The sequence below is a fragment of the Equus caballus genome, chromosome 5 (assembly GCF_041296265.1).
Source record: "Equus caballus isolate H_3958 breed thoroughbred chromosome 5, TB-T2T, whole genome shotgun sequence".
NCBI lineage: Eukaryota > Metazoa > Chordata > Mammalia > Perissodactyla > Equidae > Equus > Equus caballus.
This window is the reverse complement of record NC_091688.1, coordinates 19,260,013-19,282,307: the sequence shown is the minus strand read 5'-3', so window position 1 is coordinate 19,282,307 and position 22,295 is coordinate 19,260,013. Positions and strand designations below refer to the sequence as shown.

Below are 22,295 nucleotides of genomic sequence, written 5' to 3'. Positions count from 1 at the left end.
TGGCGCGCTCAGAGCACTGCCTCTCTCCCGGAGATCACCTTGCGTTGACCTAGTTGAGCGGTGCAGTAAGGAATCAGAGAAGAAGAAGAAGGGCGGGGCAGGGCGGGGCGAGAAGGGGCGGGGTCGCGCGCGGGGGCGGGGCCGCGCGCGATATCTTTCTGGTCCTCGCCTGTGATTCGCGGACGGACTGGAGCCGGAAGCGTCTGGGAGGCGTTGGCGGCGGCGGCGACGGCGGCGGCGGCGGCGGCGGCGCACGTGGTGACGTGCGAGGGGGTGCGGCGCGAGCGGGCGGCGGCAGCGGCAGTGTCTCCGGGACGCGCGTGGAGGTCGGTCGCTGCCAGCTGCTGGGCAGTTTCTCCGCCTGCTGCTTTGGCGCGGCTGTGCCAGCGAGCGAGCGAGTCCCCGCGAACCCTCGTTGGCGCTCCCGCCTCCTCGCAGCCTCTGCGGGCTGACCGCTCGCCCTGCCGCTCGGTCACTCCCGCACTCCGCCGCCTCGAGGCGCTTTTCGTTGGGCCGATTCCCGCCCGCTTCCTTCTCCCCTTCGAAGCTCCAGAGATGAGTTTTTCCATCTCTTTAGAGATGAACCAGGTATTACGCGCTGGTTCGAGCTGAGGAATGGCGAGCGGGGGTCGGGGACAGGGTGGGAGGCGCGGAGCGCTGTCCTGGCGCCGGGGGGAGGACGCCCCAAGCCGCCGCCGCCGCCGCTCTCTGGGGACGAGGAGCCGGCGCCGCGCGGGCCCCGCGCTCCCGGCGCTGCCATGGTTGCCAGGTCGCGTTGGCGGCCGAGGGCGGGTGCCGGTCGCCTCGGAGAGCGCTGGGGCTCGCGTCCCCTCTCTCCGCTGGGGCAGGGGAAGCCAGGCGGGAAGAACGGGAAGTTTTTGCTTGAGGGGTCCTCGGGGGCCGGGGACCGGGCGCCGCGGGGCTGGGACGACCTGCAGGAAGGAGGGCGCGGGAATCTCGGTTCCCGCTGTCAGGGACCGACGCCTCGTGTGTGGGTCCGCCCGGGCTCTGGACTCCACTCCGTGAGACCTCCCGGGCCCCGGCGCGTGTGGGCGGGGAGCCGGCCCCGGGCTGCATCGGGGCTCCCGCTTGGAGGGGGGCAGCACCGCGTCCCCGATAGCCGGGGGCCGCGGGGTCCTTTGTTCCCGCTCCACGTTGCCCGCTTTTCTTGCCAAGCGCGGGGAGAAGGGGGCGGGAGGAGGGAGGGAGCGGCTGTCCTGACGTGTCGGCGCTGAATGACTGCGGGGCGGGCCAATCCCGGGCGGGGGTGTGCGGGCGCTGGGCTCCTCGACTCCCGGCCCTCGGAGCGCGCGCCGACCCGCCGCGCGGGGAGGGAGGCTGGGGCTGCGCGGCTCTCCAGACGGTCACTCTGCGGCGCTCGCCGCTTTTTTTTTTTTTTTTTTATTAATACAAAAGAAATCAGCGGAGAGGTTTGCTCTTTTTCTGTCCTTCGTATCTTGCAAAGGGTCTCTGGGTAGAAACTCCTGAAGGTAGGAAGAGATCAGGCGGTATCTGATGGAGTGTTGAACGTAGGGAAACTTGAACCACAAATATTTTAGCAATAGATCTACTTTTTCTCGATACGTAGTAGACAGATCTTTTGTCCGAGACAGCTGACGTTTCAAAAACTATAGCAAGTAGAAGTCAGCTGCCTAAAGGGCGCATTTTTGTTTCCTAATGTCTGTTGTCAGTGATGGAAGATTAGAACACCCTGGCATCAAGCTGTTGTTTGAGGACTTGTGTGTGGTGATCTTCTGTCTAGTAGTAAATAACAGCTCTGAAAGCCTAGTACTACTCGTAACAGATGAACAACTACAGCACGGACTAGACTACCAGAAGCCATATTTTCTTTTAGTAATTGTAGCACCGGCGGTTGATTTAAGGATAACAAAATACTAATGAATAGCTTTAAGCATAATCCTGCTGAAAGTTCTGTCTTAAAGATGCTGAAGGAGCAGTTGTATTTGTATATCTGGAGGTGAGGCAAACACTGGCTATTTAAAATTGGATTGAGTATGCTACCTATCAAATGTAATTTGGTAATTTGGTAGCTGGAGGTAAAACCAGAGTAGATCCACTGACCGAAAAGAGACCCAGAATGGTTTTCCTCTGTATTTTCCTAATAGATGAAACCTCTATAGTTAACTAATGGATATTATTTTCTTAATTTATCTTAATTTGTAGTTCTGCTTTTCTAACTTTTCCCCCAAATCAAAGAATTTCAAGTTTTGGGTTTTGTTGTAAATTAGTGTCTTTTTGGCTACTTACTTTGGTGTAGGGTTTTGTTTTTCTTGCTTGAAGGATATTTTAGGTGGCAGTTGAATTCAGTTTAGCAAAAAAGTGTTTTTTTAATGTAAAATGTTTTCCTGTTAGAGAAATGTCTTAATCATTGACTCTGAGATGAAGTACCCCGAAAACTCATTTCATTGACTTTTCGACAGTACGATCATACTGTCAAATCTACATAAAGGATTCTTAAAGTTTGGGGATCCTCCCACCTTGTGCTCTATGGAGAATGTAAATGGAGTAATTATGAATAAGGGAGTGATTTCTGGGTTTTTCTTAGAACCACAGAAAATACATGCTTATCTTCACTCGTAAACTTTAATTACCACCTTGTAAATGATTTCTAAACTTATACCTGGATCAATATTCTTATACTTTTGCCCAGTAGGTACCTTAGCATTACAATATCCCAAAGCAAATTCCTCTTTTTCCTTCATTCCTAACTTTTAGCATGTAGCAAACTAAAAGTGGCTCTCTTAGGTGTTTCGGAATTCTAATTTTGATAATGATGCCACATATTCAAGCTAAAATATCCTTACTGCCTTAGTTAGGATAAGTAAACATATGTAATATCTTTACTTCATTTCCCTGCCTCCATGTTTTACCTGTTCCTCCAGACCATCCCTCACATTTCTGCTAGTCTCCTATGCACCTCCTTGCTAAAATCCTTTTTTGCTCTCCAGCATTGTTTAAACCTTAGCATTGATGTCTCTTACTTCCTCTTCCACTATTTACCATATGCATCCTGCAAACTACAACCTATTGAAACAGAAATAGCTGCCGTTTCTGGAATATGTGTGCTGTCATACCTTTTTCCCCTTTTGTTTGGGCTATTTTCACTGCTTGGGTTATCCATCGTTCTCATTCATCTGCATTCAAGGCTGGGGAATGGAGTCAACTCCATTGTGTTATGAGCATATGTTTGGTGCCGCAAATGCTTGTGGGATGAAAGAACTACAGCACAATGAGGTTAAAAGTGTGGAGCAAGTGAGAGAGATGAATGGTGATAGTCGTTTCAGAGGTGACATTGGGAATCTGTAACTTCTAGTTTTAAAAAGATTCATTGATTTACTTTGTATTCTTATGAAGTCTGTCCTTTAAGAATGGAGTTGACTGCTATTTTGTATGAGTCAGCTGCCCTCAAAAGATTGCCTTGAAGCCTAAATAATACTTGTAATTTGCCTTGAGGTTTTAAGGATGCCTTGAAAGTTTGATGATAACGTTTTATCTTGCTCTTACTGAAGGCCTGAGAAGAATTTTGGAGGAGGCCATATTGTGCCTACCTTTTTTACAACTCTTTGATAAGACCTGTTGAATTCTGTTTCCCTTAAAATCATCTTTTTGGGGGTTGTGGTAATGTGTGAACTTCTGGATGTTCCTAAAGTAGTGTTATTACTCATTTATGAGTCTTCTGTCTCTCTTTCCTTTCACTGGCCATATTAAACACTGAAGTATATTTACCGGGATGTATTGTATTTGATTTGTTTTAGTTTTAGTGGACTAGTGGAATGTATATTTTAAATGTTAAACAAAATTCTAAGTTTTAGACTCATATAACTCTCAGATGTCGGAGCGTTTGGTTTGGCTTTTCAAAGAAAAAAAATTCTCCTTGCATTTTTATTCTACCAGTTATTGAGCTTGAGTTTCGTAGACCAAACTAAGATCTTCTGTGAATTTTTGGAGTAGTTTAAAACACTCAGTTTGCCCAAGCTTACTTTAGTGAAAGTGAATGTGAACTTCCAAAGACATAATTTTGCTGACAGAAGTTGATACGACCTCCTCCAACTTGAGGGGTGGGTGAGAGTAGGGACATACTGTATATGAGGACAGTAATTGAATAACGTAAGTTTGCTGCATTAACTTAAATGTCAGTGGACTTGGACTAGCTTTTAAAATCAAGTAGAGTTGTACTAATCAGTAGACAGGAAAGAGATGAGGTTCATATTAAGACCTTCGTGTACTGAAAATCAGCAAGTACTAAATTTAGTAGAACTCAGTCTATGGCAAAACTAATAATATTGTACAAATTTGTGTGCCATGAGTTGCTCCAAAAATTCTCCAGTGTTTTCTCCCAAAGAACTGCAGTGATTTTAATCAGCTGCTGCTGTTGTTTTCCCCAAGATAAATATAAGGTAGAACTTCGAATTTATCAAATATGAATAGATGCCATTTTTATTCTTGATTAGCTCAAGGCTAGTTTACAAATAAATACTGAATAAAACGAGTCAAAGTTTAAAACATTTATAAATCTCCATATGATAATGTTTTTGGTTTTTCAAAGGATACTTTTTAATCATAACAATGTAATTTGCATGGTGGGTTCCCCTCCTTTCATCCTTGTTTTATGCGCAGCTAATGAGACTGAAGTAAAGCGTTACCAACTGTGCCTGTGGATTGGCCACCCCAGCATATACCATATATGCAAAGTTTTTCTCAATTTGAACTGGGTCTTGGTTGAAAATGTATGAAGGTTTCTTTAGGATAGTGTGTTCTCTCTGTGTACGCAGAATTGTGTGTTACCTGGAAAATGTTTGTTTTGTTAGAACTAGTTTCTTAAGAAAAGCTGAATTATCTAATCTAGATGCAAGTGGAGAGCAGAGGAAATTAATATTACATAGTGGTATGATATTGTTTCACTGCAGTGGTAAGTACTGACAACCTGAGTCAGAATACTCAGGTTTCCTTGAAATAAAACCTAAGTCATGGAGAAACCAGTTAGGGCATATGGGACCCAGTTCTCTTTCAGATTGTGCACGTGTTGAACTTAACTGTTGTTTGTTGCAGTAGAACTGGACCAGCCTTCAGTGGTTGTTCACCTTAACATAATCATTAGATTTAGATTTGTGGGTTTGATTGATGTATATCAGGAAAATCTTTGTAATTTTAAGATGTCCATTTTAAAAAGTATGCTCATCTTTCAAATAATTTATTTAGTACTGATTTCCTGAATTTGGCAGTGGTGTGATAGCAGTTCAGGTGATTAAAAAAAATACCTACCACCTGAATTTGACACTTGTAGTTGATGGCATGGGAAAGAATAGGTAAGAGGACTCAATATGCTTACCTTGAAGACTTGGTTTGAACCAGAATTGTTCCATTGGTAGTTTATTACTGTTTATGAGGAAAATGATCATGCAAAGCACAGGCATCAGTATTTTCCCGTTTGTTTGTTTAGTTCATTTTAACAAATTACTCATTTTTATATTCAAGTTTCTAGGCCAGTTGTTTTGCTAGGGGGGAAATGGGATGGATACATAGATGCACAAGACAGAGGCTCTGCCTTCAGGGACCTTGAAGCAAGGAAGATAAAGATAAAGCAGGTCTACAGAAACAACCCAGAACACACCAGCTGGAATATTACATACTTTCAGAGAGGGTTCAGTATGTAGAGGACGGAGAGAAACTGCTTCTCATGGCGGGTGGCGGGCAGCTTTTGGCAGGGGCTCTGTGGAGGTCAAATTTCATCTGGCAGAGGTTGGACTAAGAGTGTTCCAAGAAAAGAGAACACCACATTTTGGGGAACAGTGTATCTGGTTTGATTGTAACATTGTATACGTGTCTGGGAATAATGCCCAAAAGTTGCTTGCTGGCTGGTGAAACAGATTACATGTTTGTATATTAGTTGCAATCTAATAGTAAAGAATATTAGAGTTAACCAGTGTTTATATTTGTTCTCTAATCTTGTTCTTGTGTATCTCACTTGAATGATAAACGTTATTAGCGCCTGCCTTCTGGGGAAGGATTTTTTTTTTTGATCACCTGAGTAGTTGCAGGTTAAATGAAAAATTTTTATGTATAAATGCATTTTGAGGTAAACTCAAAATCTCTTCAAGGACTTACTTTGCATGATCTGATCTACCTAGATCAATGACAGTCTTTGATCATTCTGAATATCTAAACTTTGTCGATGTTACAGATTATGATGCATGATTATCACAGAAGAAGTTCGTGTCTATAGCTTTTAAGGACTTGATTACATCATTTTCAAGCCTGATAGTTTTGGGATCACCGTTAAAGCTGAAGACACCTCTGCCTTCACCTCAACCACCAGTCTTCATACCGCAACGAAGTGCTGAGTTTTAACACTCCTTTTTCCTTGGATTATTTAAGACATCCCTGAAATACATTTCTCACCAGTATAACAGGTAAGTGAATACTCAGTGCCCAGTGCAGCATTGAGACACATTGTTTTTCTGAAGAGTGTGCTGAGTACACTAACAGCCTTTTTTTAAAAGGCAGAGAAGTCAGTAATCATTTGCAGAAAAAACATTTTCCTATTTTTTCTTTTCTGTAAACTATTTTGAATTTAAATAAATTAGTTACTTGAAACTGAAATCTCACTACTGCTTTTTAATGATGTATGTTGTGTAGCCGTTACTCAGTTGTTCATAAGTAAAGATGAAACGGAAAATCTTTTAAAAGAACATAAATTTCTATCATGTATTCTTAGAAGATAAGTGATTTAAAATATATGAAACTTGCAAAGGGAACAGAGTTTAAGTTCATCCTATATGTCAGTCTTGTTTGTGAGTAAAGAATGACAGCAGCCCACATCCAAGGAAACCTATACATGGTGACCACTGCACATCCTTCCAGGCTTTTTGGTTGCTCATTGTGTGCGTTTGGGCAGGGCTGGGTTTACATTTCTTTGCCTTCACAGTGACTGTGCTAATAGGCGTGGAAACCTGGCCGAAAGTGTTGAGATACCCAGTGCTGTATGAGTCAAAAGACTCATAACTGAAGGACAGGGGGACAAAGACATTCAGTCCCAGTGTTGCTTCAGCATTGTTTTTGTGAGATAAAATTTTTGTGTGCTGTTGATAGGCTGGAATTTAAAAATGAAAGTATCGTATATCTCTTTAAAATATAATTATAAAACTCACTGTTCACAAGTAAAATAACTTGGGTTTCTTTCTGCCCTTCAGCCAAATTTCTAAGGAAAAATGATTCCCAACGGATATTTAATGTTTGAAGATGAAAATTTCATTGAGTCTTCTGTTGCCAAATTAAATGCCCTGAGGAAAAGTGGCCAGTTCTGTGATGTTCGACTTCAGGTATTTAAAACTTAATTGGAAACTTACAGAATTGATCTTTTATTACTAAAAGTCATAGTGCTTGGATTTGCTTATTTTCTTTTTCATGGGGAGCATTTAATGAAATGACTTTCAGAAAGAATGATTTACCTAGTAATGTAAGATAAAGGATCTGATGTAGTAATTAGCTAGAGAAATAGTCCACAATACTTCTAATTTTAATTCCTCATAATTTCAGGTCTGTGGCCACGAGATGCTGGCACACAGAGCAGTCCTGGCTTGCTGTAGTCCCTATTTATTTGAAATCTTTAATAGTGATAGTGATCCTCATGGAGTTTCTCACGTTAAATTTGATGATCTCAATCCGGAAGCTGTTGAAGTCTTGTTGAATTATGCCTACACTGCTCAGTAAGTACTTTGAAGTAAATCATATAATTAGGGAATGTCATCAGGAAATTCCAAGTCTTCCTAAATTTATTTAAATTAAGTATCTGTGTTTTGAGGCCTTGGTATCATAAATGATAAAGAACTTTTTTCTTAATAGGTTGAAAGCCGATAAGGAATTAGTAAAAGATGTTTATTCTGCAGCAAAAAAGCTGAAAATGGACCGAGTAAAGCAGGTAGAGTACCAGAAGTAATATACAAGGAGCACTATTACTAGCAAGTCTTATTTTATATGATTAGAATGCCTAATTTGTCATAAGACGTTTGTTAGTCTCAAAAACTTGGAAATGTTCCTTTTTCCACTAGAGAACTGACGACGTTATGTATTTTAACTGTTTAGCTATAGTAATGTGGCAAGGTCACACTTCCTTCCAGATAATTTGGGCTAAAATCTTGCTCTTTCAATAGTCTCCTGTGGCAGAGTGGCTGTGTCAGTCTCTGAGAGCATGAATTAAAATATTCCTGTTTTCCTCAACAGTTCATGTAACATATCCTCAATTCTCTGTTCTTCTAAACTTCTGGTTCCTCTTTAAAAGTGTTCCTTCTAGAATTTAATGCCATTGAGAAGTGCTTAATAATTCATAGGGAAAAAAGCATTTAATCCTCTAATGCTTGGGGGTCCGTTAATTGGAAGCCTCATGCCAGCTGCCTGTTTTTATGAAGTTTTATTGGAATACAGTTTTCATTTACATATGGTCTATGGCTGCTTTCCACCTACAGTGACAGTTGAGTACCGTCATGCGTTGCTTAATGATGGGGATGTGTTGCAAGAAATGCATGCATCATTATGCAGTTTTGTTGTGTGACCATAAGAAACAGTCTCAAAGTTTTTGTTACCTCCCCCTTAACTGCCTAAACGAATTCAGATGGAAAAATCTATCAGGAAGCAAGTAGCACAATGTGAACTGGGTGGTAGACAGGGAGGAGCCTAGAAAAGCCTGTCTTTTGGGCTCCCCTCTGTGTTCTTCTGTTTCTCTGTGGCCAAATACTTGTTTTCCAAGTGTTCACCCCTTCTCACCTGCCTTTGAACTGCCTTCCTTCCTTTGACGTCCCTGACTCTCTACCCTCGACATCTTTTGTCTTTAGCCAAGGATAGTATTTTAGGGAGGGGCTTCAGCCATTTTGGGGAGTTAATCAGTTTTCCTGGGTTTCTCCCATATATACATGTTATTAAACTTTTGTTTTTCTCCTGTTATTCTGTCTCATGTCAAGTTAATTCTTAGGCCAGCCAGAAGGACTAGGAGGATAGAGGAAAATTTCTTCCTCCCCTACGGTACTTGCACAAACCTAGATGGCATAGCCTGCTACACACCTAGGTTATTGGTACAAATCTTAGGGGACCACCATCATATATGTAGTCTGTCACTGACTGAAACGTCATTCTGTGGCGCATGACTGTAGTTGTGACAGAGGCAGTATGGCTCACAAACCTAAAACACTTACGATCTGGCTCTTTAAGAAAAAGTTTCCTGGCCGTCTTCTAACATCATTCCTGTGTAATAATCCTTCTAAGGTTTATAGCACACATCTCTCAGGTTAGCATTCCAGGTTCTCCCTAATGTAGTTGTATTTTTCCAAAATTATTTCCTAATTGTCTTATTTTTTCCTCCAGCCAAACTAAATTATTTACAACATCTTCCCTACTTCCATTCAACATCATCACGTCTCCTGTAAAGCCCAGTTCGTATACTGCCTTTATGAAGCCTTATCTAATTATCTAGTTGGAAATACTGTCTGAACATTTCCTAGGTATTATCATAGTATTTCAGTTTGTGGCATCATAAACAGCTTACACATTTGTATGACAGTTGTTGATATTTATTGTGTGTATATACGTGTTCTTCCCACTGTGTTAAAGCAGTGATTTTTGATTCATCTTTGTCTTCACACAGTGCTTATACATTGAATATTAAATATTTGTTAAATAAAATATATGTAAGTGTTGGCACTCGTATATTTCTTTCCCAAGGTTTGTGGTGATTATTTACTATCTAGAATGGATGTGACCAGCTGCATCTCTTACCGAAATTTTGCAAGTTGTATGGGAGACTCCCGTTTGTTGAATAAGGTTGATGCTTATATTCAGGAGCATTTGTTACAAATTTCAGAAGAGGAAGAGTTTCTTAAACTTCCACGACTAAAGGTAAGGAGTAAAATCTCTAAAGACACGTACTCCTTAGTTCCAGGCACAGAATGTTTGTCCACGTTTCAAGCAAGTGAGTAATGGTTATGCAAGAGACAATAATTTGGATGAAATTGTTATTTTTAGCAGTGTAATGGTTTCTTGGCTACCAGTTCATTTATTTTCTTTGTTTTTGGCTCTTGATTTCCTTACAAATTAGAGTAAATGTATGGACTGCAGTTGGGTATCTATGACAGCTTTGTTATGAAATAGAGAATTAAGCTGAGAATTAGAGGCTCAACACTGATTCGTGTGTCATTGTTTTTTCCCCACTCTAGTTGGAGGTAATGCTTGAAGATAATGTTTGCTTGCCCAGCAATGGCAAATTGTATACAAAGGTAATCAACTGGGTGCAGCGTAGCATCTGGGAGAATGGAGACAGACTGGAAGAGCTGATGGAAGAGGTTAGTTTTAAAGTAAATGGGATTCACCAGTTCTTAAAAGTTATTTTGCTATGACCTGAAGGATTCCCTTTCACTTTTATTTTATAACCATGACCCTAAAGAATTTAAATTTTGCTATAGGTACCCCTAAGCTGAGAAACAGGGGGGGTGTCCAGGTGAGCTGAATGAACTGTTCAGTTTGGTCTTCTGCTTTTCTTTTTTTATTTCTTTGCTTATTATGTGCTGTTAACTTTCTTTAAAGTAGCATGTAATTTGCTTTAGAAATGGGAGGTGGTACTGAAATTTTCTTAGATTCTTAATTTTTCTTCACAGGTTTTTGCTTTAAATTTGACAAGTAGGTAAAAGCTTCTAATGGTTGTTCCTCCCCATTGATTTATCTCCCCATAGGTTTATTAACAAAACTAGGATACCCAAGACTGAAGAAACAAGAAGAAACCTCAAGTGTATTGACACGTAAAGAAGCAGCAGTCCTGCCCCAGTTCTCCTAAGAAAAATCCGCTGTGGGCAGAGAACGATGATGATTTAATGGTGTTTACTCCTTTACAGGATTCCTATCTTTAAAGCTTTGTGTTTTTCAATGGTGTTGTTCATACATGTAGTCACTCACTTAGTTTGGGCTACTTTTAAAAAATACACAAGAAAAAAATTGATGGAGAAATGGTGGGAGTTAAACAGATGCAGACGGAGCAGTGCAGTGACCTTGAGTTATCACTCCACTAAAGCCTTTCGGATTCACTAAAAGTTTATGAAATCTGTTAGCCCTTGAACAATACTGTTATCATTATGTTCTAAGGAGGCTAACAGGTGATCTTTCAGTTCTGTATGGTTTCCCACTTGAAAGTCAGATGCATTAGCCATGTATTTGCATCTCTTAAGGGAGGTATCTCTATAGCTTGTTTGAATTTTTGCATTTGTTTTTGTGTATTTCTTGACATGACCCACAGGACAGAAATATGTTTATGCAAATCAGACCACTTTTCTTCAAAGGTGTAAACCACATTCAGTATTTTAGTGTAAATATGTATATTCTTTAAGAGCCTATATATTGTACCAGTGCCTTTTTTTCTTAATGCTTTATAATAGAAGCTATGAAAAAATGAAGATTTCTTTCAAGCCAGTCAAGCCAAGGACTCTTCAGCCAGTGTTAGAAGATTTTGTATTGTATTTTTGTTTTTAAAATTTTTACAACCATGACATGTATTTCCTTTACTTCGGGATCCTGCCAGAGTAAGATGTCAAGAAGCTCAAGAAGCACACTGGAGGTTACCTTGAGGCGTTTGTGTGATCTGCATTCTAGTGGAGTAGCCATGGAGACGGTAGCCACATGGGTGTTCTGTTGCTGTTTTGCAGGTTCAAACCTTGTACTACTCAGCTGATCACAAGCTGCTTGATGGGAACCTACTAGATGGACAGGCTGAGGTGTTTGGCAGTGATGATGACCACATTCAGTTTGTGCAGGTACACAATGCACATCTGAGGTAACCTCAGGTTAAAATTTGATTAGAGCATTTTATATAGTGGACTGAAATTTTCCTTTAATAAAGGAAAGTGGAAGACTTTCTTTGGTAACTGGATAGAAACATTTTCGGGAGAAAACGAGCAAATGTTTCTTAGAGTTACTACCATTTTTGCCACATAAAAATCAACAAATTAGGAAACCCATTTAGATTTTTTTCTCAATAAAATGGAATTTACAAGTAGTAAGAAAAAAAGCCAATAAGATGAAGTAATGTGGAAATTGTTATTTTGGTTAGATTACAAAAAATGGTTGCTTGCAACAGGAAAAACTGTTAGACCCAATTTTTTTAAATCTCAGGTATAAACTTTTTAGGTTTATGGACAAGTAACATAGAGAAAAATGCACAAATCATAAGTGTGACATACTGAAACCACTAGTTTAAACACTAGCCGGGTCAAGAAGAAGATTTCTGGCATCATGGAAGCCTTCCTCTTGCCCCTACCCAGTCACTGCCCTGCACTACCTCACAGGGAGCCGTTAACCCAGCTTCTGAAACAATGGATTCGTTTGCCTGTTTGAAATTTATTTAAATGGTCATACAGTGTGTATTCTTCCTGTTTGTCCTTTAGCTCAGTATTATGTTTGTGAGGGATAAACTATAAAGTAGGCTGAGTTGACCCAGTTGAAGAGGTATTTTCCTTGAATAAGTAGAAGGTAAATGACAGACTCAGAAATAACCTGTGTGGTGATGTTATCAGGTGTTCTGTGGCAACAGTGGCTGAACATCTTTATTTTCACAAAGTTTCTGGGTTTGAGTTAGTTGAGAATTTTGTTCATGTTTGTGCATTTTGAACATTTAGAATATTTTCCCTCTTAACATTTTTTTAAAGCACTCTTTCAACAAGCAAAGTTTGAGTGCCTGATAAGTGGCAGACCATGGTGTTAGATGTGGGGACACAAAATATGTAAGCGACAGTTTGTGTTTGCCAGAGCTTACAGGAGGAGGTAAAACAACACAGCCTTGTAAGAGCTATCTGCAAAAGGCAGAAAGCGGGGCCCAGAGCGGAGCCGAAAGGAGAGAAACTAGAGAAATTTCACAGAGGAGCCAACATTGGAGCAGTCTGACGATTTAGAAGTTTGCATAGCAGAGAGGGAACTGTGTCACTTAGCTAAGAATACCTGTGCAAGGATGATACTCTTGAATTACAGATCATGAGACTGGGAAAGGAGGTAAATGCCACCTGATTGGGGCTTATACTTTATCCTACAAGTGGATAATTTTCGAAGAATTTTAGACAAAGAAGTAGAGTGATATGAACAGGTATAGTATTTCACAACTATAGTAATAGTGAGAAACTTGGCAATAGTCCAACAATAGGGGGATTGGTTAAATTATGGCATTTCCATACAGCAAAGATGTGTGCATTTACTAATCGTATTTTAGACAAACTTAACTATCAGATGGCAGCCTCTGGGTCATGGAATTCCAGTTGATTTGTGTTTTTTTGCTTCATAAAATGATGGCATTAAACTCTTCTATTTTTATAACCAGGTACAGAGGGTAGATTAATGCTTGTGAGACTAGTTTGTAGATATTACAAGCAGTACTTAGGTGAAAAATGATAAGGACTTGATGTAAGGGCATGAAGAAGAAAGGGCAGAATCTAGGGCCAGCCCTGTGGCCGAGTGGTTGGGTTCATGCACTCAGCTTCAGTGGCCCAGGGTTTCACTTGTCCGGATCCTGGGCATGGACCTAGCACCGCTCATCGGGCCGTGCTGGGGTGGGGTCCTACATAGCAGAACTGGAAGGATCTACAACTAAAATATACAGCTACGTACTACGAGGCTTTGGGGAGAAGAAGGAAAAAAAAGAAAGGGTGCACTCTAGACATTTGTAGTTACAAAGGTTGAGTTTGTAGTCCTTAGTATTCTTTAGATTAGGAAAATTAAAAGGAAGAATTTGAGAGTGAGCAGGATTCTCACATGTGTGACTCATTAGGAGGTAGTGCCATGGATAGAGATGAAGTAAAAAGGATGAGGGGACACGTTAGGCTTCAGGAATAGGCAAAGAGGCTGAGAAGAAGCATTAGAAAGGTAGGAGGACAGTTAGAAGGAAATTGTGTTGTAACCTTTAGTGGATATAATTTCCACAGTATTAAGATTAAGAAACCTTTAGCTTGAGAAGTGATGGTGGCTGAAAAAGAAAGAGCCACCAAAGACTGCTCCCTGGGGAGCCAGAGGCAAAGAGTGTGGGCCAGTGGGTGGGCTGGGTGGGAGCAGCTGGTATGGGAAAGTTTGAAGATAAGGGAGAGGAAAGGATTCTGTTTAAAATTCCAGAAGGAATATAAAGGAGTTAACCAGCATTTCTATAGAAGGCCTGTTAGTTCTATAACGACACTAGTCTTCATTGTTATCATGCTTTTCTCTTTCACATTGATTTTCTCTCTATTACAGTCTGTATATTAGAACAGTTTTCTTACTGCGATAAAAGCTCTTAATGTAAGCATTGTCAATTTGTGGTACTTTAGGTCCCTTCTTCCCACAGATTGGGATGAGGTTTTATGGACCTTGTAATTCCTAGTAGCAGAGGATACAGTCTGTCACAGTATAAAAAGAGTGGCTTTATAGTCAGAATTCCTAATCTTTATTTCAGTTGTGTTACCTTAGGCAATGCATATCTTCTGAGTTTCAGTATTTTTATCTGTAAAAGGGATAGGTAATATTGACCTCTCTGGATTCAAGGAGATGATGGGAAAAGTGCCTAATAATAATAAAGTGCCTAGTAAATGTCTAAATGGAACTTACTGATAACCATTAACATGGTACTCTGCCTTTTATCAAAATAGCCTACATATGCTGTAACCACACTTGCTGAATGCCCCAAATGAAACTTGATAGTTTTTTCACAGCTTTAAGTAGCTACTGAAATCTCTTTCTATTGTTACATGGCTTTTGGTTGCACTAGAAGCAAATTTCCATTAGATACCTTACCTACCCATGTGGCTCTGGCCCTGGGGACCAAACTAAGTGGATGAGCAGACGTGGCCAGGTTCTGAAGGTGGTACCTGTTCATTTGCCAGTTCCTCTCTGGGTAGTTGACTCTTCAATTCCATATGATCATATCCTTTGGAAGTGTCAAGGGCTAAAGTAATTGGAAGGAAGCCATCAAAGGGAACGCGTGCACGGGAACACAGTGTAACCTCTTATAGTCATTTGAAAATTTGCAGCTTTTACCCATTTCTCCCTCTTTTAGTGTTCCTGTGTATTCTACTTTTGTGAATGTTTGGTTGTTTTAGTAGTATTGTCACATTTTGGTTAGTGTGTGTGTGTTTGGATGTAGTTTTATTTTTCTAGAAAACCGGTCTATACCTATGAGATAGTCCAAAAGAAATAGACTTTCAAGTGTTTCTTGTACTGGCAACTTTTTCCTGTAAAATGCTTTCAGAGAAACTGGATGAATATCTCTCTGCTCACTTATTGCTGGCATTGTTATCAAGGATACTAGTACATATGATTTAGTTAGGTTTGACAGTTTCATGGAGACGGGCTAAATGTATTCTCTCAGTTAATTCATGGTGTTTTAAATTTATAACATCTTTTGGAAGATTCTATACTTAATATCAAGAATACGTGAGTTTATGTGGATTATGGGGAGGGGGTTCCCCCCATCCCCCCACCATTGAGCTATCTGATACTTGATCCACAACATGTTCTTTTAATTGTTTAAACCTTTTCTGACCAGGCTATCTGTGTAGGTGTAGTTGTATTATGTGGAGATGGAAGTATGCCAGTAATTTGTGTCAGTTGGAAAGTGTTGGTTTGTGTTAAATTTAGGCATGCTCTAAATTTCACACATTGGTGAAGGATACTAAGTGTTTTCTCAGTGTTGTGGACTAGCTCAGGAACAAGGGTACACCAGGTGTGGTCTTTGGCTAGGTTTCTGTAGCTACCTTTTGATTTTGCAGAAAAAGCCACCACGTGAGAATGGCCATAAGCAGATAAGTAGCAGTTCCACTGGATGTCTCTCTTCTCCAAATGCTACAGTACAAAGCCCTAAGCATGAGTGGAAAATCATTGCTTCGGAAAAGACTTCAAGTAAGTCTGTTACACTTGTCAGATTATCTTCAGTTTATTTACTTTTTAAGAGGAGTGTTGATTGGAACAATTTAATACTTTTAAGTTGACTACTTGAGGAAGAGACTCAGAAGCAATTAAATTTGGAAGAGAATAGCAGGTTGTTCCAGCTGGAATCTGGAGTCCAAGTCAGGATCACACAGCAACCAAAAGTAATAATAATTGCATCTTAAACATAGAACTCTTGTGCTTACAGATAACACTTACTTGTGCCTGGCTGTGCTGGATGGCATATTCTGTGTAATTTTTCTTCATGGGCGAAACAGCCCACAGAGCTCACCAACAAGTACTCCAAAACTAATTAAAAGTTTAAGCTTTGAGCTGCAACCAGATGAGCTAATAGAAAAGCCCATGTCTCCTATGCAGTACTCCCGGTCTGGTCTGGGGACAGCAGAGATGAATGGCAAACTCATAGCTGCAGGTAAGAACAGGAGGAGGAGTGACTTCTTACCAGAAACCTTCAACTGGCTAAGCCTCTAAATGGATGTTTATGCTTGCTTGTGACATGCACACTTTGAAAGAGAGGGTTTAATATGCCTTCTTCCTTGGCATTCCACTTTACCATGTTCTGAGACAGAGAAATAACAAGTAAATACTATTTAATTGCCAATCTCAAGTTAATGTCTCTTTCTAATTCTTAAAAACTGTAAAGTGGATAAATTGTTCTAATTTTCAAGCCAAGACTAAGCAATTTACTCATACTGATGCTATTGTTATTTAGCTGTTATAAGCACTTAGTTAAACCATCAACTAATAGGGCCTTACTAAGTTGGTAGATAAAAATTTCTTTTTCTCATTGCGCAGATTACTTAAACCATTCTGGACCAGAATCCCTGGTCCAGTTTAATATTTTAAACATAAAACTTTATGGTTCTTTTACTAGGTGGCTATAACAGAGAGGAATGTCTTCGGACGGTTGAATGCTATGATCCACATACGGATCATTGGTCCTTTCTGGCTCCCATGAGAACACCAAGAGCCCGATTTCAAATGGCTGTACTCATGGTAAGTACATTGGGTTGCAAGAAGCAGCAACCCGATGCTTTTTCTCATAACTCCAGGATGGTGGAAGTTCTAATCTCTCACTTTTGGCAAAGGGCCAGCTGTATGTGGTTGGAGGATCGAATGGCCACTCAGACGACCTGAGCTGTGGAGAGATGTATGATCCGAACATAGATGACTGGACTCCTGTTCCAGAATTGAGAACTAACCGTTGTAATGCAGGTGATACTTCTTTCCCGCTGAGACGATCAGTATTTAAATATGATAATTAAGTTATCATTATATAACCTTATTTTATATTCACATAGGAGTATGTGCTCTCAATGGGAAATTATACATCATTGGGGGCTCTGATCCGTATGGTCAGAAAGGACTGAAAAATTGTGATGTATTTGATCCCATAACAAAGTCGTGGACAAGCTGTGCTCCTCTTAACATTCGTAAGTTGATTTTTTTATAAGGTTTTTTTTAAAGATCTCTGAATCAACAGTATGTGTAGTACACACTTACAGTTTTGGGAGATACAGTTATAATTTTGGTTTGACTTGATTTTACAGGTAGACACCAGTCTGCGGTCTGTGAGCTTGGTGGTTATTTGTACATAATTGGAGGTGCCGAGTCTTGGAATTGTCTGAACACAGTAGAACGTTACAATCCTGAAAATAACACCTGGACTTTAATCGCGCCCATGAATGTGGCTAGGCGAGGAGCTGGAGTAGCTGTTCTTGACGGTGAGTGTTGGGATTCGGAGAGGTGAGGAGTAGGTAATGGGAGGAGTTTCTTCTGAAATTCCAAGAGAATGTCAGTGATAACTATATACTGGTATAATTAAGAAATAGAAGCAGGGCCAGCCCTGTTGGCCACATGGTTCAAGTTCCACTGGCTCTGCTTCAGTGGCCCTGGTTCACAGGTTTGGGTCTTGGGTGCAGACCTACTCCACTTGTCAGCCATGCTGTGGGGGCATCCCACATACATAGTAGAGGAAGACTGGCCCAGATATTGGCTCAAGGCAAATCCTGCTCTACTGGGAAAAAAAAAAGGAAGATTGGCAACGATGTTAGCTCAGGGCAAATCTTCCTCACACGCAAAAAAAAGAAATCAGAAGCAGCCATCTTTTCTGAAGCCTTGGTGGTTTGTCTTTTAGAAATGTCTTTTCTAGTCAGAGACTCAGTATTTGATATATAACTATTTATTTATTTATTTTTGGTGAGGAAGATTGGCCCTGAGCTAACATCTATTGCCAATCTTGCTCTTTTTGCTTGAGGAAGATTGTCCCTGTGCTAACATCTGTGCCAGTCTTCCTGTTTTGTATGTGAGATGCCATGGCAGTGTGGCTTGATGAGCGGTATGTAGGTCTGTGCCTGGGATCCAAACCTGCGAACCCCAGGCTGCCAAAGTGGAACATGTGAATTTAACCACTATGCCACCGGGCCTGCCCCTATAACATAATATTAATTCACAATTTTTTGATGGATTCACTGAATGAAGTTCTAAGTCATTTTCTTCCATAAACCATATTCATAATGTTCCATCTTGAAGTCTGAGGTTCTTTAGAGCAGGAATTTGATTTGTAAAACAAAAGTGAGATCATCTAGATCTAGTGTTTTAATTGTGCACTCCGTACCTAATCTGAAGCGAAACTTTTAGACTATTGTTAACAAGTCTTTCCGAATCATTCAACTTAGTTTTATTTAGACACAGCTTTCTTTTCACATCCATTTTATTGGTTTACATACTGTTGAATTATAAAAAGCAGAATCTTAGTAAGCTTGTGGCCCAGCTGGTGAAAGCATGTATGTACACACGCCAGCAAGTAGCCCACTGGCCTGCAGCCTTCAGCCTACTGTGAGCTTTGTCAGTTCTTTTATAAATACGTGGATACAGGTAGGTTAAGTGACAATCAGATGAGAAAAGAATGAATTTGAGAATTCGTACTAAAATTTTTTCTAAGCAACAGAGTATTTAACGCTAATATTTTATCTGTTTGAAAATAATTTAACTACTAAGTGCTCTGCCTGTATATTTGAAAATAGTCATAACTTTTAGTCTGTTTCCAAGAAGAAATTTCTGTACTGAAATATGCTTTCCTAAAACTTCTTTTGATTCTTAGTTCTTTAATACAGAACTTCCAGTACACAGAACTATTTTGGTTTGCCACTTATCAGCTGTGTCTTTAGGCAAGTTCTCCAACATCTTTGTGCCTTATTTCTTCATCTGTGAAGCAACAATAATAGCAGCTACCACATAGAATTGTTGTGAGAATTGCATTTTAGTTAGATGCTGCCCCCCGCATTTAAATTGCCTGAGTTCCATGTACAAATGACTTTTTATCAGTTCCATGTGTAACACAGCTTCTAGAGAGTGCTTGCCACATTAGCAGGCATTTAATAAATACTTTTTGTCAGAAGAACAGGCATTTCTACGAAGAACCACTGAGTTTAGCAAAAGACAGGTTTAGGGGTTTTTTGCCTTACCTTTCTTGACTTACCTTGTCTCATTTCTCTTTTAGGAAAACTGTTCGTAGGTGGTGGCTTTGATGGTTCTCATGCCATCAGTTGTGTGGAGATGTATGATCCCACTAGAAACGAATGGAAGATGATGGGAAACATGACTTCACCAAGGAGCAATGCTGGGATCGCAACTGTGGGGAAGACCATCTACGCAGTGGGAGGATTTGACGGCAATGAATTTCTGAATACAGTGGAAGTCTATAACTCTGAGTCAAATGAGTGGAGCCCCTATACAAAGATTTTCCAGTTTTAACAAATTTAAGACCCTTTCAAACTACCAGGCTTAGTGATGTAATTGTGTTTAGCTTAGAGGTACACTTGTGAATAAGGAGGGTGGGTGGGCATAGATGTTGCTAACAGCAACACAAAGCTTTTGCATATTGCATATTATTAAACATGCTGTACATACTTTTTGTGTTTATTGGGAAAGGAATGCAAAGATGAAGTTCTGTTTTGTGTACTTTTAGGATTACTTTGGTTATTTTACTTTTTGGAAGTTGACATTGTGAAAGAATAAACCAAGACTTGATTGGGCACGCCATTTCAAGAAACCCCCTCTCCTCCACATTTGTTTTGCCAGTTTGCACATTAAATAACTCTTCCCTCAAACGTGTATCATGGGGCAAGAGGGGTAGGATTTTAAGATATAGGCAGTTGGGTTTTTTAAGGGCCCTTTTTCAATAACTGGAACACTCTATAACAAGAGACTTATTTAACTAGATGACAATGACTATTTTTGTTTTTATTAAAGCTGACATGCCTACCAAGATTTAATCTTTTATGATTGCCTTTTTATAACTTTTTATATTCTCAGCAGAGAGCTTTACCTGTTGAAGTAAGATGTGATAGATTCAAATTACTGAAGCAGAGTGGCAGTCTTAAAGTATGCAGAGTGAGGTGTTCCTTTTATATGCCTAGAATGCAGACTTCTAAGCTTTTGCCTCAGCTACAAATTTTTTTTTTGAGAATGCAGTACCGATGTTTCTTTGAATGGAGTTGCTGAACAGTAACATAGCTGTGATTTTTATTTGAAACACTGATTTTAAATATTTTGACTTCTGGAGGGTATATTTTATATAGCAAGACACTTAATATATAACACAACAGTGAAGTATTTTATCTTCTAAATAATGCCTGTTTTTATTTATCATTAACAAAACAATCCTAAGTGGCAGCCCTCGATTGTGAAAAAATTAAACTGTACTGGGTTGATGAATGTAGCCTTTATCAGACTATGTTTTGTTCAGTTTTTCTGTTCATGTGGATAAGTATTGGCTGGGGTGACTTGGTATCTAATGTGTAGTGCTACGCATACAATTGATGGTGCCAAATTAGCACATCCTAATGCTTGCTGCTGATGCAAACATATTAAAGGTACTTTGCAGGAAATCCTTACACCATGGGATTAATATCCAAATGTTGTTTGTGTACTCATTCATTACTAAAAGTTTTGGGGGGAAAATTCTTTTTCAGTAATGATAAGCTTAAGGTGTTTGGGGAGAATATTCACCTGGCATCTTACATCTGAAATAATGACTGATGTAAGGTTTTTTTCTCTCAAAGCAGCAGCAGCAGCACACAGGAGTCTGATGAGCCAGCTGGGACAAGATGACTATCCATTGGCTAACTTGGGTTAGGAAGAAAATTAGGTATTTTCTCCAAATGTTCCACTGGTACTTTGACACTTTATTTCTCTCATCTGTTCCACAAAGAACCATCAGAAAAGGAAATCATTTCAGCTGGTGGCCGTGTTATTCCTGACCTTATCTATCACCGGTTTGGTTCTGGACTAAAACTAGGCTGGCAGTTTTGAATTTGCCTAATATGATGACTTTTTTAAATGATCTGTGTATGTTCTCTTCAGCACAAGGAAATAAAATTTAATTGGGGATACAGCAGTAACATCCTTGAACTCACTTCTCAGTTCCTAAATAACATGCTTAATGCAAATAATATGTGGGGATACTTTGGGTCAAAGTTTCCCTGTATTACCCATTGATGCCAAACAGTTTGTTTGATGGCTAAAAGTATGTTATAAGTATGTTTTGAATATAAGAAGCTTCCACAAAGGAAGCAGTTCTCAGTGATCTTTATCAGTATGAGTTTTGGAGTAGTTTTGAAAACAGTATTGGTTAGTAACCACTCCTGCAATCGATTGTCATAATGCATAAAACATTAGATTCCTCAAACAGTAGCAAAACACTATATACCCACTTGAATTACTTATACTCAAGATGAATTTTCTTTTATTCTGACTTTCAAGGTAGAGTTTTGAGTTTTGGCTTCTGTTATGTCATATACTTTACCATTAGTCAACATGTTTTAGAATTCCTTACATAATCATACTTTAGGGGAAAAAAACCTGGATTTGGGATTGTGATACAGTGGTAAAATCCTTGCTTAATACCCTAGGTGTGCACCCTATAATCTCTCTGGACTTCAGAATTCTTTCTGTGGGGGTGGAAGGGGTGAAGTAGATTGGCCCTGAGCTAACATATATGCCAATCTTCCTCTTTTTTTGGTTTTGTTTTTGAGGAAGATTAGCTCTGAGCTAACTGCTGACAACCCTCTTTCTGCTGAGCAAGACTGGCCCTGAGCTAACATCCATGCCCATCTTTCTCTGCTTTATATGTGGGACACCTACCACAGCATGGTGTGCCAAGCAGTGCCATGTCCGCACCCGGGATCCGAACCAGTGAACTCCAGGCAGCTGAAGCAGAATGTGCGCACTTAACTGCTGCACCACTGGGCCGGCCCCTCCTCTCTCTTCTTGTATGTGGGATGCCGCCACCACTTGATGAGCAGTGTGTAGCTCCACACTTGGGATCCAAACCCACAAAC

The 22,295-nt window shown here is 40.1% G+C and overlaps 1 protein-coding gene across 5 annotated transcripts; it reads left to right on the top strand.

The window, feature by feature from the left end:
• Positions 1-265: 265 nt before the first annotated feature.
• On the top strand, positions 266-21,356 carry IVNS1ABP (influenza virus NS1A binding protein). Of its 5 annotated transcripts, none has more exons than XM_005609791.4 (15): positions 266-588; positions 6,203-6,431; positions 7,212-7,340; positions 7,558-7,727; positions 7,864-7,939; positions 9,733-9,906; positions 10,224-10,349; positions 11,700-11,807; positions 15,774-15,903; positions 16,139-16,363; positions 16,826-16,947; positions 17,040-17,166; positions 17,253-17,384; positions 17,502-17,675; positions 19,454-21,356. In XM_005609791.4, exons 3-15 carry the CDS (start codon positions 7,230-7,232, stop codon positions 19,705-19,707), a joined length of 1,929 nt encoding a protein of 642 aa, XP_005609848.2. In that variant the 5' UTR covers positions 266-588; positions 6,203-6,431; positions 7,212-7,229; the 3' UTR covers positions 19,708-21,356. The 5 variants fall into 5 exon arrangements, with proteins under 5 accessions (XP_005609848.2, XP_023496478.1, XP_070123984.1 ...); XM_070267880.1 differs by lacking the exon at positions 266-588 and adding an exon at positions 1,281-1,430; XM_070267881.1 differs by lacking the exon at positions 266-588 and adding an exon at positions 1,304-1,490.
• The last annotated feature ends 939 nt before the right edge of the window (positions 21,357-22,295 follow it).